The 16,825-nt window shown below is 38.3% G+C and overlaps 1 protein-coding gene across 1 annotated transcript; it reads left to right on the top strand.

Moving 5' to 3' along the window:
* The first annotated feature begins 2,711 nt into the window (after positions 1–2,711).
* Positions 2,712–12,567, top strand: LOC135306989 (vertebrate ancient opsin-like). Its single transcript, XM_064431681.1, is given in 6 exon segments — positions 2,712–3,298; positions 5,010–5,220; positions 5,806–5,923; positions 8,221–8,460; positions 9,566–9,739; positions 9,741–12,567. Coding segments are annotated over 6 exon segments (1,158 nt in total). The 5' UTR covers positions 2,712–2,907; the 3' UTR covers positions 9,765–12,567.
* Positions 12,568–16,825: the final 4,258 nt, after the last annotated feature.

Consider the following 16,825-nt stretch of genomic DNA (forward strand, 5'->3'; position numbering starts at 1 on the left):
CAGAAATGTCTTGGTGTATGCACATCCAGCAGAATGGAGGGGAGAGCCCTGTGCTATTCTCTTATCAAGGGCTGCAAGCCCACCTGCCCACCCTGGCCAGCTTCTAACCAGAGTCCCATGACTGTGTTCATGCCAAATCTGAGCTGTGAGAGCTGCTTGCTAGTCATTTATCAAGTTGCATAAGTGGTGAATTTTTCCATGCATAAAGAAGCTTACTTTGTGCTGGATCTCAGTGTTACCCTGGCTGTTCTGACTCCTCTTCTCAGCCTCTGCTTTTTGCATTTCCCTATGATTATATAGGAAAACTATGTACTGGGGTGTAATATTTCTGGTAGAGAAGTCAACAAGATCAGGACAGCTATCTTTGTGCACTGCCTTTCACTATGGCAAGCTCATAGTCAGTCTGCCCTGCATCCTTGCCTGAGAAAGCCTCATCTCCTGTCCCAACACCCTTCTTTTGCTTTTCTCTCCAAAGCACTGAGTAACAGAGGTGTTGTGGGATTTCACGCACAGGATGTCTCAGGCAGTCTGAGTTTATCTGCAAGGTATCTGCCTGTGCTCTAAAGCAGCCTGTGAAATTTCTGCTGTTTTGAATCTGAAGGACTGTCAGCAAACTTCTATCTGAAATTTCACAGTCCCTGGCTCTCCAGGCTGGTGACCAGCTGTGTGAAGCCTGGCAGTCCCTCCCCAGGCTGCATCCTTCTGCCGGGACACAAGGGAGTGCTGCCAGGGCAGCGTTCCCACAGCACGAGGAGAAGGTGCTGGCACTGGTCCTTCTGTGTATCCTTACCACTTCTCTTCAACCCCTCTTTGCCCTGATGTAATGGGCCTCACTTTTGGTGACAGAATTTAATGGCATTTGGATCACTATAAGCCTTCATTTATGGGCTGCAAGATATGCAAACTTTTTATTCAGGGCTGCAACAAATACTCTTGTTTAAAAAATTAACTCTGAACAATCTGAAGCATACAGGGACACATTTCTGTGACATTTGAGCTAGTACTAGGAGAGTCACTGAAGTGAGAAGAGATTGTTCTTTTTTCATGGAGCTTTGTATATGATGAAGTGACACATGCCTTGGTTTATATAGGACCTAAAACTCTCTTAAAGTAGTATCTCAGAACATTTTACTTTCTTCCCATAAATTCTCAGCAATAAATGTCCTATTTCAATACAAATACAAAAATAAAATTTCTTTGGTAAAACGTAATTCAGATGGGCAAGAAAGTACATGAAAGGTGTTATGCCATCAGAAAAATCCAATCATAGGCAATTACAAGCTCCATGGATACTGGACGAAACAAGTTATGTGGATGATAACTTCTGGTGCATCTCAAAAGGAAATACTCTGGAAATATTTCGGTGTTTATTAAAACACCTGCAAGTGTGTTCAGTTTGCAGAAATGGAACTTATGTTCAGATCACCCCTGCTTGGGAAAACCATCTGCAAAGAGACTGAAAATAATTATTTACTCATAGGGCAGGAGAAATAAAAAAGCCCCTTTAATTTTTCAAATTTCAGACTGTTTTTTTCAAAGTGAGCAGAAGGAGATAGGAATGTTTTATGTACGCTCTTAATAATATCCAAAATCACTATTTAGAGCAGAAGCACATATTAAGTCATGTAGGATCAAGTCAGGGTCAGCTCTTAAAATCCATATTTGCAATTAACTTTTGGTAATGCCTCAGTTCTTACTATTATGTTAAATTCCATCAATTTAATCAGAGGTTGGATGACATGTTAAGCAACAAACTGACAAATTCTTCCAGCAAAATGATACAGCACACACAGTTCTTTCTGTCAGCAATGTGCAATCAAGTCTTTTCACCAGCTACCTGCCTGGGCTACAGGAATTGTTTTGGGTAAAGATAGATTCAGCTGTTTGTATGAAGCAAAAAACTTGGCTGCTTTTGTTTCTGTTGATGCTGAATTTCAGTTTTTAATATTGTAATTATATTTAGTAGGCTTTCAGAAAATTTTTCAATCATCAGATGATCTAAGAAAACAAGACTACTCAGAAGCTGAGCTGAGAGTAATGGATTTTGGGGCTAGAAATTAGCAGCAGAACTTCACTAAATATGACATATATAAAATGAGACCCCCGTGTGTATTGCACATATCACTACAGCCAGGTGTAGGTTAATTTTACATCAGTCATTATAAATACCTCTGAGCAAGTGAAATATTTAGGACATTTATTTTCATTTATTGATTATCTGAGATAGTCAGGTTGATTAACAAAAAAATAACTGCTTTGCTAAGAGACAGTGGGATCTAATCTTGTGCAGCTAGAGGAAAAGAGTCCCTAGGTCTGGTTTTGCTCCCTGTTGGTTCTATGTGTGGCCTTATCTGTTGGTTTCTGAAGGTCTGTAGAGAAAAGTTCACCCATGGAGAATTCTTTGGGAACCACCCAATGAAAAGGGTCAGCACAATGTCAAACATGACATTATTTTGCTTTCAGCATTACAGTCGCTTTTCCCAAATTCCTGTAAGCTCTTTGGCTCACCACAGGCAACTCCCTCTCAGCAGCTAGACTTGCTTTTTAAAGTGATGGGAGTGTGGGAGGCTCCCAAGTAAACACTGATTTTTTTTCTCAACGGAGTAGGGCTGAGCTGAGGGGTATTTCAGCACTGCTGGCTGCTGCAGGAGGAGGAAATCTACTACAGATAAAGCACAGCTGCAGTGAGAGAGAGACAGTGAGCAGAGAGGGGCAGATGTTGCTCTAAGAGATATTCTTGCTAATCCTCTTCCCACTTCTACTCTGTAGCACTAAACGTTCCTCCAACTGAAACATTTTTTCCTCGGTTATTATTGGAGAGCAGAAGGAGAAGTTTGTTCACACTTCTGTTGGAGAGAGCAAACATCTTCTTTTAATCCTGAATATTATTTGAAACTCCAATATTATATGATATTATTTTTGCTACTGAACAAAGTAATGGATGCATTCAGAGCATTTGAAAATGGGTCGCTCTTGCCCAGTTACTCTGCTTCTGCCAGATGGGATCCCTTCCGTCGTCCCTTGGACTCCATCCAGCCCTGGCAATTCAGGCTTCTGGCAGCAGTAATGTTGTTGGTGACCTCCCTGTCACTTGCTGAGAACCTGGCTGTAATCCTGGTAACTTTTAAGTTCAAGCAGTTGAGACAACCTGTCAATTATATTATAGTCAATTTGTCTGTGGCTGATTTCCTGGTGTCACTGACTGGTGGTACCATCAGCTTTTTAACAAATCTAAAAGGTTATTTTTTTATGGGATACTGGGCTTGCGTATTGGAAGGATTTGCTGTCACATTTTTTGGTAAGCTTGATTTTGTTTGTAGTTGTATATTATTTTCCTTCAACTTCCTTCAATGTATTCTATTGCAGCTTCCTAAATCACTGACTTTGCATGCCTTTCAATTCACTGGTAATTTCCCCTGTTACATATATTCTGTAGTGGAAAGTGAAAAATATATCTCTCTATCCCTGTCATATATGTGTACTGATCATTGAATATGTTTCACAGAATGAGGAAAAGCCTCCCAATATAATAGCAGCATTGTGGAGCTTATAGTAAAAAAAAATTCAGGAAAAAAGTTCTTATGCATAGCTATTTTCAATATTTGTATTTGTGTGTGCAGATACACATAAATAAGAGAGAGAGAAAGAGAGTGACTGGCTGCCCATAAACTGTAGAAAATCTCAGGGCACAGAATATCTTGTGTTCTCTGTCTTCCAGAGGCTCTGAGGAGCAGGGACACACCTGTAACAGTCAGCCCGCACACCCAACATCTTTTTGTGATTTTTTTTCGTGGCTTTGTTCACTTACTACAAAAAAAAATTAGAAGTACTCTAAGAGGAAAAATCCTCACTACACAATACCCCATGTAAATACATCTCTGCAGAGTAAATGGGATATTAGTTTAGAATGGGGGATTTACTCACTTAAGACAGACACTCATTCCTGTGTCCTGTCCCTGTCTCTGAAGCTGCATAAAGACAGCCAGTAATGCTTGTCCCTGCTCTAAATCACACAGTGCTGATCCTCAGCCTGTAAAGGAATCCCACAGCTGCTCTCTGCCTGTTTAAGTTAGACAGAGGGAATGTCGCTGAGGGACAATGCTTCTACATCAGTTTGTGGCATGTAAGCTGTGTCCTATGGAGAAAGATCAGGCTGTTTCAAGATTTTGGTGTCCCACCAGGTAACATGTGCCTAAACTGACAATTTGTTGTTGCGGGCAGCTGTCTGCAAGTTTGAGTTTTCTGATAGCGTGAAATAATTTTTGCAAAGATAATGTTTTGAAGATTTTAGTTAATTACTTTGGATGCTACACATAATTTGCAGCTTTTCAGTGTAGAACTAAAAGTGCAAGTCCTAATCACTTAACTGGCCTGATTAGCTGCTTGGTTTTGTAGCCCTTTTACTGTAGACTGCCAAACTGGACAAACATTAAATTCTTATGCTCTTCATTAAATAATTATTTGTGCATAATAAATAAATAATAATAATAAATAATAAGAAATTAATTAATTAATAATAAAATAAATAATAATAAATAATAATAAATAAATAAATAAAAATTTATGTGCATTAAATAATGCACATAAATAGAACTAAAAGTGCAAGTCCTAATCACTTAACTGGCCTGATTAGCTGCTTGGTTTTGTAGCCCTTTTACTGTAGACTGCCAAACTGGACAAACATTAAATTCTTATGCTCTTCATTAAATAATGCACATAAATTGCCCATCCTTTCATAACTTGTGTTGATAGAAAAGGTGACTGGTGTTGTGGGTAGTCAAAGAGTGTAACTGGCTGCCCAGAGTGGTTGTGGAATCTTCATCTCCAAAGATACTCAAAACCCAGCTGGACTTGGTCCTGAACAACCTACTAGATGGACAGTGCTTGAGGGGGAGTGATGACCTCCAGAGATGCTTTTCAAAATAAACAGTTCAGGGATTCTGTAATTTGGAATGGTGTTTGCTGTTCAGTGATCTACCCAAATTTGATGCTGTGTTCTCTTGCTATAGGCATTGTAGCTCTCTGGTCTCTTGCTCTGCTGGCTTTTGAGCGGTATGTTGTGATCTGCTGCCTGCCGAGAAATGCACGCTTGAGGGGGAAGCATGCAGCTCTAGGTATTGTCTTTGTGTGGAGTTTTTCCTTCATTTGGACCTTTCCACCAACAACTGGTTGGAGCAGTTACACTCCCAGTAAGATTGGAACTACTTGTGAGCCTAACTGGTAAGGCCACTCTCACAGAGGATGGTAAAAATATGAAACTTGCGGTTCAGGATGCCTCAGGGCCAGGAATTTAAAGGAAAGGGTTAAAGATTATGTAAATCTCTGAAAAAAAATCAGATGTAAAGAAAGTTGTAATAAAACTGATCAAAATTTTCCATGATCAGTTTCTAAAACAAAAATTTCTAAAGGTTGGAGCCTCCATCTCTAATGAAAATAATCACCCTAGACCTTGTGCTTTTTGTCAAGAGTCAAAGGGCAAAGAGATAGACTGGATAACGCTCTGAGCCAGCTAGTCTGACCCCCTAGCTGGCTTTACTTGGAGCAGGAGGTTGGACTACATGTCCCTTCCCATGTAATCAGCCCCACAGTCCTTTCATACTGTGTCTATAGTTGTAGGATCCCTGGGCAGGGAAATGGCCCAGGGCTCCGTCTGGGGATATGACTAGAGCTGCAAAGGGGGCATGTTGAATAAAAACATTTGACAAAGATACTAGTGGCATCTTTGAAAATAAAGATTAATATTCCTAGAAAATCATAAGAACACGTAATAGTAATACATACAGAGGTATTTTGTATTTTATACAGGTACTCAGGAGCTTATGCTGACCGTACATACATTATTACGTTCTTCACCACCTGTTTTATAGTACCCTTATTGGTGATTTTGGTATCCTATGGAAAACTGGTGTGGAAGTTAAAAAAGGTAAGAAGAAGCACCCATAAGAAAACTTTTAAAATTGTATGCATGTAAAAGTTTAGAATTACTGTGTTTAATTTTCTGTAAAGATCAGACATAAGCAGGTCAGATTTGCAGGCAGCAAACACACTCAGTTATATCCCTTATTATATAATTATCCTTACAAACAGAAATTCATGCTACAGTTAGAAATGGGGTTTTAGAGTGTGGAGTTCACATCACTTATCAGTACATCTCATTAGTCAAACATCATACAAGTGAAAGAATGTCTACCTCATAAATAAACAGAATGATCCAGTACTGCTTTGTTCACAATTATGCTTCAATTCAGTGATATTTCATAAGACTCAGACCAGGAAAATTAGAATGCGTCTTAAAATGACCGCAGTTGTAAATTTTAAGAGTGCTGCCTACTACTTAGTAATATACTCAAAATAAGATGTAGCCTTTGCAAATAATGCCCTGCTGTTTAAGAAACAAAATATTAGATTGTCCAGGAATATTTTAATAACTTGAGAAAAGCTTTTGAATTTTCTTTAGTGGTTGTGTTGACCTGATCCAAAGGATAAGCTGCAAAATGTGATAAAGAAGACAATAGAACAGGAAAATTCCTATTTGGTCTAGGATTTGGGAACAAGATTCTGGGACAATATTGATATTTCTTTTTACTACAAAGCTCTGAAAAGCCAGTACCTGTGACACTTTTTGTAAATCTATACTGAATTGCCATATGATTGTATCTCACAACTAAGCTCATTTTCAAAAATCTGACTACAATGAGCGGAGAGAGATCCAAACACCAGAACTGGTGTCTTGATGTTCCCAACCATCCCTCTTCATGCATTTTGTCCCACCTTTGTCACAGTGCAGGATTGTTCCTGAGTGGAATAATCTGCCAGTCGTCAGTCCCAGTGCCCCCAGCTTTCCAATGCCAACTGTAGCTTTCACTGCAGCATCAAAGTTGATCAGAGAAATTAATCTTTGGGAAAATAAAAAAATAGCAGTTTACTATAGAGGTAAATTATTGTGGCAGTATTCCTTTGTTTGGAAGATAAAGCACCAGTATGTTTTTCTTTACCAGTATTTAGAGAGAAAGGAAAAGCTATACGTGAAAAAAATACCAGACTGATATGAGACAAATATGAAATCTTTGAAAGTGCAATAAAAGAGATTGTGTTCCTTTTTCAGGAGACTGCAATCTGCTGAAAGGGAAGCTGGGCCACTCTCTATGTAGGAACAGCATACATTAAAAAAATGCTATAGAAATCTCATATATTGGCAGGGACTATCTTATCATTACCAAACACAGCCTTTGTTAATGCCTAATAACTTGCAGTTATTGTAACAATTAATTATTGTTGTTGTTATTGTTGTTGATGTTGTTGGTATGTTTATATTTGGTAAAAACTGATGCAAATTGCAACTTTCTACAGAGGTGAGGACATTGCCCTTCCTAGGAGGTGCATCTATACCTCTTTAAGCACAAACGTTGAATTCTCCCAGTGCAGTTCAAAAGTATTAGGGAAAATGTCTCCATAGAGTTCTAACATTACTGCAGGAAGTTAAAAGGCACCTTATGCAAACAAATCTTATTTTATTAGAATGTAACATTGCAAGACAGGGCATCAGGTTTTTCTGGAGCCATACAGAGTTATTAATTATTTCTCATGTAAAATAGCATTTCATAACAGCGTCTTGTTTTGCTAAGTCATCAGAAACCAATCAGGGATGTTTCCCAGAAAGACACTGTTTGACATCAGCTAATTTCTGTGTGAACCTCTGCGCTTAAGATTCTTGCATGATCACTGAGGAAAAGAGGGAGAGCATCCCTACTAAATGCCCCAATCCCACTTTAATTCTGATATCATTAGTTCATAAATGCTCTTCTGGGGAGGGCCATAAAGCACCACTGAGCCAGACAGACTCCCCTGGTGTGCATTTGCCCCTAGGTGAGGAGGTTGCACAGCCTCAGCAGCATGCCAGACACCCAGCTGTCTGCAAAAGCTACATGGAACAGAAAGTGCTTTAATTTAGCTCAGTATCTGCTTATGACTCACCATGATGTTCTTCTTTTTCACTTTGACAATAAAAATATAAAGATTCTTAAGCAAAGGAACATTTACTAATGCTGGTGTATGGTAATTCGTGTCCTTCAGCAGTAGCTTCGGCACCCGTGCCTCTGTGCTGCTGCCCTTGGGAAGAGCAGGCCTTTCCTTCTAGCGTGGCAGCTAGACAGCTCACTAAAGTCACTGGTTGGACACCTTGTTGTTTGTTTTCTAGAACCTTTTCTCTTTTCTTAAAAGGTGTCAGATGCACAAGGCAGGCTGGGAACTACCAGGAGACCTGAAAGACAAGTGACTAGAATGGTTGTTTTTATGATCGTTGCCTTTCTAATTTGCTGGATGCCATACGCTACCTTTTCCATCCTAGTCACTGTATATCCCTCCATTGAGCTGGATCCTTGTCTGGCAGCACTTCCGGCCTTCTTTTCCAAAACAGCTACTGTTTATAATCCAATTATTTATGTCTTTATGAACAAACAGGTACTGTATGCTCTGAGTGTCTCTAACACTCATATTTTGCTATTTTGTCTTGCTTTATAATGAATTATTTCTACCTACCTATGTGTTAGCTAACAAGCATTACAATATCCAGCATTTAGAATGAAAAAAATAATTTGCCTGGTGGAAGATAGTGTAAACCTCTGAGCGTTATTGAAATATAAATGCTAATAATCATTAGGTTTAGATATTATAAAGGAAAATCAGCCCTTAGGAAACATGAGTTAGCTTTCTGCATGAAAATTATCGTCTCACGACTGTCCCAATATATTTCAATAATTCTTTAAGAACGCAACACCATTAAGTTGATCTTGAGGTGGGGTGCACATTTTCAAAGCTTGAATCTGTCTTGGGGAAATGAGGCATTTGTGGTTTATGTGCAGAGGGGTAGAAGTATTGCACATGCCCATTTAGCAGAGAGCTTTTTTCTCTGGAATGAGGGCAGAGGATTGGATGCAGAAAAAAAGACTTGACATGGGGATGAACCAGCATGCTGTGTGCTCACTGTGATAACAGACATGATAATAAACATGGGCAGATTTCTGCAACGAATGCAGCAACTGAGTGGTGACACCAAGCCAATAAATTAAATAAAGAAAAACAGTTAAGTGACTGTTAAATAAAAAATGTTGAATCTATTTATCCAGTCCTGCAGAGAGAGCTATTACTTGTCTCACATCCTGTGTACAGCACCCTGATCTCCCACATCACATGTAGATGTGTGCTACACTTTACCCTGTTTGTGGATGAAACAATAAAAACCCATCTTTGAGGAGCCAGGAATTTAGTATATGAAAGCATGGGTCTGGAGAAATGACCAATCATGTCCATTAGATATGATTACCTAGAAGCAGAAAAATTATTTTCTAGATTAAGATTGACCCTTTTCAGAACACAGTTAGTTTTTAGGTTTAGAGTTCTTCGTGGTGGCATAGGCAAATCTATTTTATAGGATTATTTCTTTATATTCCCAACTGATTCATGAGAGAATTTCCAAGACTTTTAGCTAATATACAGATTGATGTATAGAATAATTTTTACATTTCTTATGTGTTTTTACTGATCTCCTGTTTTTTCACCCTTTTAGTTCAGGCAGTGTCTGATTCAATTGTTCAGTTGCAGTGCCATAGGAATTGCAGAGTCCAACATGAACCTGACTTCAGAGAGAGCAGCGCCAACCCAGGACAGAAGAGGCAGAGAGATGGCCCCCATGGCAGTTCATAGCACCATTTCTAAGAGGAAAACTGAGGATGAACGCAGAAGCCGACAACCTTTGGCCCTTTTGACAGCTTCAGAAAACAAAATGTGTCCCATGTAGAGTAGGAGCTGGGATCATTAATACAATGCTACAGTGTATTTCATTGTTACAGTCACCAAATATAAAGATTTGTTGTCACTGGGAAAGGACATTGTGGTCCTGTGGACATGAGCTTTTGAGGTCCCAGGCTCCTCAGGGCCTGTAAGAGCTGCTTGGCTCTATGGGTGCAGTCAAACACCCATCCATAAGGTGAGTCCCTTCCTCCACTGCATTTCTCTTCCCAATCCACAACCAACTTGCAGCACACCGCTGTGTGTCTCTCTGCCTCCACTCCTTAAGTGCCTGTTTCTGCTTAAGTCACATCCTCACTGCTTTAGTTGGGCTGCTGATTCCAGAATAAATTATTAACTTGTTACTACATCTCCACTTTCAGAAACAAGGACTATAACACAGATACTTCTTCTGTAAACAGTGAAAACTAATGGAAATTCCCAGCTTTCCATGTCTGTATTCCATCTCATATTTAATTTGCACAGTGAAGTGCAGCAATATATTTAGCTTTAGTGGAATGTCACTTGCACATGAAAAGTCAAACCAGGTTATGAGTGTAATAAAGACAGACTTCTGTTTTACAGAGTGTTGGGGATCATTGTATGAAGTGTTGCTAAGAACTAAGCTTGTGCTAAGGCACATTGGAATTTTAATCCTATACAAAATCCATCTTTAATTGAATGTATTTTAGGAGAAAATGCAAAGGCTGACTGTATTTAAATGCTTTAGGATGGAAAACCATTATTTCTAGAAAAGACATTAGAACAATGCCAGCTGGAATAATTGTTGCTCCATAATGGTATAGAAGAAGCTACACTAGCTCCATCCTGTATGGGCCTTAGCTATAGAAATATGATATGGAATGAATCATCCATGGTTCAGTTTTACTTCCAAAAAATAGAATTATTTTACACAGAATACAGAAATTTTCTTTCTATCAGGTTTTTTTTTCCTGCTTTCTCTTAAGTTAATGTTTGAAAAACTATATTGCCTTGAAAAAGAGTGGGACTACCTGAGACACCTGTGCTCAAAGCTAGTCCCTAGGCAGTACCTTGCTGACTTGGAAGTCAAGAACCATTCCTGCAGCAGCTGGAGATGCTGGAGAGTCAGGAAAAGGTAATACAGACATCCAGCACAAAGCATATCCTGAAACGCTGGTATGTTGCAGAGACTGGTTTGAGTATGACTCGTGAGAAGGTGAGCTGTAGCTGCCTGCTGGGGTGGAAGGACAGGCATGGAGCGTGTCCCTGAGCCACTCTGGCCTTGGCCGTCTCTTCCTGCCCCTCACAGCACTCACACCACGGACAGTCATGGTCTTTGTTTTGTATCTCACAAAAGCCCTTTGGACCTTTTCTACAAGGTGTCCTTTGCAGAAGAGGAGAGGTTAGGAAGCATCAGATCCTTTTCTGATTAGAAGGATGTTCAGATTCTGTTGCCCTGATTTCATTTTGGGATGGTAAGATCCAAAGAGAGGAGTTAGACTACAAATAAAATCATGAGCTGCACATGTGAAAACTCACTGCAAAAGACTGTACACTTTTCCTATTAATCTCACAAAATTTCCTGAGGTGACTGCCTTTTAGAGTGTAATTTTGGCTTGAACTTCTGCAGGGCTCAATCCTAAACATCCTTATTCTGACAGGGACATTCTTTAATCCTGTGTTATCTGTAGCAGAACAATGAACAAATGTATATGCCTTTTTAAAATGTTTTGGAAATAATGTGAGATAGGAAGAGTATGGTATTCAGTTATTAATTGTGCAGCTTTTTGTGCTCATTAGTCCGTTAAAACAGACAGATATGATTTGAAAGTGAAAATTCTTGCATTTAAGACTCTGATTTTCTCTTTCAAGGATATATTGACCTAGGTTAATCACAAGTTAATGGTATTACATATATTAAATCATGAAGAATTGGCAGAAGTGCTAGTGTTTAATTAAAAGCAACAGAATTATTTTATCTCTGGAGAAGGTGAGGATATGTAAAGTATCACTCTGTAGTACAAAATAAAGCAACAATAATAAAGTAATTACAAAGAAAAAAACAATGTAAAAACGCATGGAAATTATGTAAAAATGTATGGAAAGCAGTAGAAAACAGCAAGCTGTCTCTGTACCCATCTCTGATAGAAGCAAAGAATAATAGAATCAATGGGTATTTTCATCTTAAAACGTCTTCAGTAATGCTTTTTGGGAGGCGGAGGATACCCTTTTTCCTACTTACTTTCCAGAAAGTACATTTTAAAAAGTGTGAACACCTTGATACATTGTCATGGTGGGCCAACCAGAAGAGTATCAGCCTGGGAGCAAAATATTACAGGGCTCCTAGGATCTAGGTTAAGTCTTTCAATATAACACAATAATTTTTTTTTTTTTAATTACAAACAAAACTAGGGGTTCAGAGATGTGCACAGTGATTAAAGGGACACATTTTTGCAGTATGTGGTAAGAGCATGACATGAACATTTGAGCATGGGGGAAAATATCCAAAATAGTTTTCAAAAATAATTTCAGTAAGGCATAAAATACTGAGGTTCGAAAGTACATTGTGCAAGTTATTTTTCATAGCCTCAAATTTAGAAAAAGGATACATTTTAAAGGTCATAAGATCAGCTCACCTCATCACCTACTTGCAGGTATGATGGTGAAAGCTCAGACACTGAATGTCTTTACAAACTTTACAAAATGTTCGTGTTCTTGCTTTGACAACAAACAACACAGCTTCTCTGGGGCTTCCTTACTGCTTTTGGAAGATACAAATGTCTTAACATACAGATTTTGTTTCTCCTAAAACCACATGTACTGCAGAGCACTGCTGGAGGAGTTCTTTTTCAAAGTGCAATGGCATGGAGAGGGGCAAAGATCGTTATTGAAGATAAGCTCTACCAGAAGTTCACCATAAACCAGATTATTCCATCATAGCTCTGATGCGAATTAGCTTCTAAATAATCTATTTGTATCTCATTATAAACAGATAAATTAATGTAACATTATAAAGCATTTATTTCCATTCATTTCTTCACTGTGTTCAGAGCAACACCTCCAAAATAAAACACTTCTAATATTTTCCCTCTGGTTGCTTACCTGCAGATCTGACATCCCACTCAGAGGAGACTCCTTCCCCCAACAAATGCACTTGGAAAGGAGAGAAAGTGAGATGAGGTCCAAGCCTAAGCAGGTTCAGCATTCACATATGTTTAGAGTGTCCATGATGTTCCTCCATCACTATTCCAGCCTGCATGTTCTCACAGATATACACAAGGCAGACCTATTTGACATATTTGTTCACAGTCTAGCTAGAGGAATAATATGCATATTATATGGTAAGAACATTTTTGTTTAATTATGACCTCAGTGAAAATGATTATCCAAGAAAACAGAGTCATGAGCATTAACAATAATTCTCATCTCAATTATTGAGAAGTATAATTTTAAATGATTGGTGAAGAGAAGATTCCTAGAAAATTTATGATAATGTTCTTTATTATAATACTTAATATTATAGATTGTACTATTTTTTCTCTTTATTACTTTATATTGAAGTCTCTTTCCTTTCCTATGTCACAAATAGTTAAAAATCTGTACGAGAATTTAGGGGCCTTTCAGCAATTTGGCACACCAGTTATATCTCAACTATTATCTAGCTGCATCAAGATATTAATGTAGTCATCTCTCTTTAGTCTCAATGAATTACTATAAAAATGTCAAACAATTAGATTATATTGGCCAACACAGCCCTGTTTGATTGAGTACAGATGTAGGCAATATGTCCCTTGAATCACACTGATGAAGAAGCAAAGGTTTGTGGAATTCCAGTGCAAATTTATTTCAATGTGCATCCCACTTCAGATCCTAATGCCATCTTGCAATACTAATAACCAAAAAATGATAAGTAGGTATTTGCAGATGAAATAAATGTCATTCAGGAGAAATACCAGTGAACTCTGTTGGAGGAGAAAAAACTGAAAACTATAAAACCAGCACAGAGGCCAGTGTGCTGGTGCAAACACAGATACTGCCCAAGGGCACAGATGTGACTATATCAAAGGAGCAAAACAAATATTTCCTTTACTTGTGGGAATAGTAGTGCTTAAATTCTGTTTCTGCTGGTATATGCTGGTATATGTAGTATATGCTTTTGTGTCAGGAAGACAACCAGTGTGTAAGTACTTGATAGCAATACCTGGTTACAAATATCTCAGGGTTGGCTTCTGTGCCATTCTGGCGGTCACTAGGACTGTGCCTTCCTTTTTCTGCTACACAAACTGTGCATCCAGTTGCACATGCAGGCCCATCATGGAGTGGCAAGGGACAAATCCTTACAGATTAAATACCTCTTAATTATCTGGTGCCCACACAGATCACATGTGATGAAAAGCTAAAGCTGTGCTGTTATAACTTAAAAGCTGGAAACAGCTTCTGTTCCATATATGATAAAAATTCAGAAGGTAGTTATGTCAGTGATGTTTTGCTGCAGCAGACACACCACAAGCAAAGCATACTGGCACTGTATCTCCATGGTGAAATCTGCCTCAGCTGGAAGAAGTCTGCTCCCACTCTATGCCTGCACCTCGGTATCCATGTGTACCTGAGCTTCTTGAGCAGCAATGCAGGAGAAAGCATGCACCTGTGTTTTTAGTGACAGTGACAGGATTACTTGCTAATCATCAGAAAAAAAAAATGGCCCAGAGAGGCTTAGATGCAGAATGACAAGGTAGGAACTCCATGTCAGTACCATGCATAGTGATCTATGCAATTGAGTTGCTGCCTCACTGTCGCGATTAACCAAAGTACAGGTGGTCATCTACATACCTCAGCTGTAGCGTTCTCCATACTCTGTTTTTACTCTGTAACCTACTTCAACAGTTACAGGCTCAGATAAATTCTGAGGACATGACAGAACTGCAAATATTTCTGAAAACCATGCTTTTGTTCCTTTAAGAAATCTTAGTTAATTCTCTCCTGGTGTATTGACAGGTAATTAATATACATCAGCGGGAGAACAGACTGTTCTGGCTGCTTCTACGATGCTGAGAACTCCAGCAGACAAGCCCATTATGACCAGAATGAAGGTCAAGATGTCTGCTCTGAGCAGATGTTTTCATCACAAACTTGTTTCCCTACATTCTTCTTCCAGGATATTGCAGATTATAGGTCTTAACTGTAATTCCACTGTCACTCTTCTCTCATCAAAATCACTTTATACTTAAGAGGTTGTTCTCAAAGCCATTGCCTGTAGTTTTCCAAATGGACACTTCTGTCTACCTTATGAAACTGTTCTCCCTTACTGATAGATTATGAGCATGTCTTCATTTCACTAATCAAAACACACTGGGAGCACTGATCTCTTTCTTAAAATTTTGGCATCAAAAAGAAGACAGAGAAGAGCAGTGTGGACATTGTTGCTGTGATATAAATTCGATCTACTACCCAGTATCCAGTCAGATAATAAAACACCTGTATTACATAATGTTTTCACACAGAAGCCAGTACAGTTTATGATTGTCAAGGAAAATTACCATCTGCACTTCTGGAAAACTCAGGTTTGTTTTGGTTTTTTCTTTGCTTTCTGGACCTCTCCCTGAACTTCTTTCACAATTGACATACTTGGGCAAAAATTAAGAAAAAAACATTCAAAATTAAAAATAATTTTAGACAATAATGAATCTGATTCTTTCATTTACTTCACTGTTATTATCTACAGCTTATCTCAGTGTATCTATAGCATAGATAATTTATGCCAACTTGGAATTGTGAAATTGTTGATTATGGTTATGGTAGGCCTGTAAAAACCAGAAGTCATAACCATCCACCTTGCTAAGAAACGTATGACATTAACTTTAATTTGTTTAAGAAAATTAAGTCATCAAAAAAGCCAGAACAATATAAAAATATTTTTAGATATCTTTTCAGGAAATAAACACAAATCTTAATAAGTGCAGCCCTGATTTCTGGAAAAGCTGTACATCTTTGTAAACATCTAGTTTCTCCTAACAATTTCAAATGCTAAACATCAAGTATGAGACTATCAAGAAAAATGACAAGTCATGAACATTCAGTTACTGGAAAGGATGTTCTACTCAAGCTCAGTACTGATCACTTTCCATTTAATCTTGACAGTTTTCACCCTCTTCTGCCATCAAGTGTGAGGATGAAGCGCTTTATGAAACAAAGAGAAAATAAATCACAGTAATTATTCAGTGACAAAGAAATATCTTCCTAAATATTTCCCATAGTATAGGAAACTGTCACAAAACACCCTTTTAATTTCTTATACCTTCCTAGCCCAAAATATTGGCCTTTACTTCTGAAAGGGGTCCTTATTTTGTTGCTTTTAACTGTTTGAACTCAGCACTGACTTCAAGCACTCATTTGGCAGAGGAAGAAAACATTTTTCATAGATAGACTATTGCATTTACAATGTTTATTTTAGTATATTTAAAAGTATACATACATATAATAGGTATCAAGATTCATATTTCAGGAAATATTAGAATTGATATTTTATCCAGCAATATTGTTAACATTCCATACTGCGTTTTTATAAAAATGCCATTAAGTGATCTAAAATTGTTCCTTTTGAGTAAGTTGTAAGTAACCATAAGCCTTAAGTAGCCATCTGGAAAGCTGCAATATATTAAATACGTTTCCTCTCTTATTCTGAAGTGAAGACTGTTGTGCCTGCTACTTTTGAAAATGCTACTACTTTCATGAAAGATCCCTCATGCTCTTCTATTACTGGCTGAGAAGTATTCCATCAATTTATCACCTGAGTACCAATCTGGGTCTTCCAACAACCAGAAAATATTCCAGGGTACATAGGCATGCCTTCAATTTTAACTTGACCACATCTCTGAAACCCATGCTGATAATCTGTCACTATGTCCACATGAAGACACTGCATTTGGAGGCTTGAATTAATACCCAGGAAAGACTTTAAGGGATGAGAGATTTCCTGGTGACTTTACAGCGATGAGCTGGTCTTTCATCCACATGCAAGAGAAGAAAGGATTTACACTCATATAGGATGGTTGAATTC

This window comes from Passer domesticus, chromosome 8 (genome assembly GCF_036417665.1).
Source record: "Passer domesticus isolate bPasDom1 chromosome 8, bPasDom1.hap1, whole genome shotgun sequence".
NCBI lineage: Eukaryota > Metazoa > Chordata > Aves > Passeriformes > Passeridae > Passer > Passer domesticus.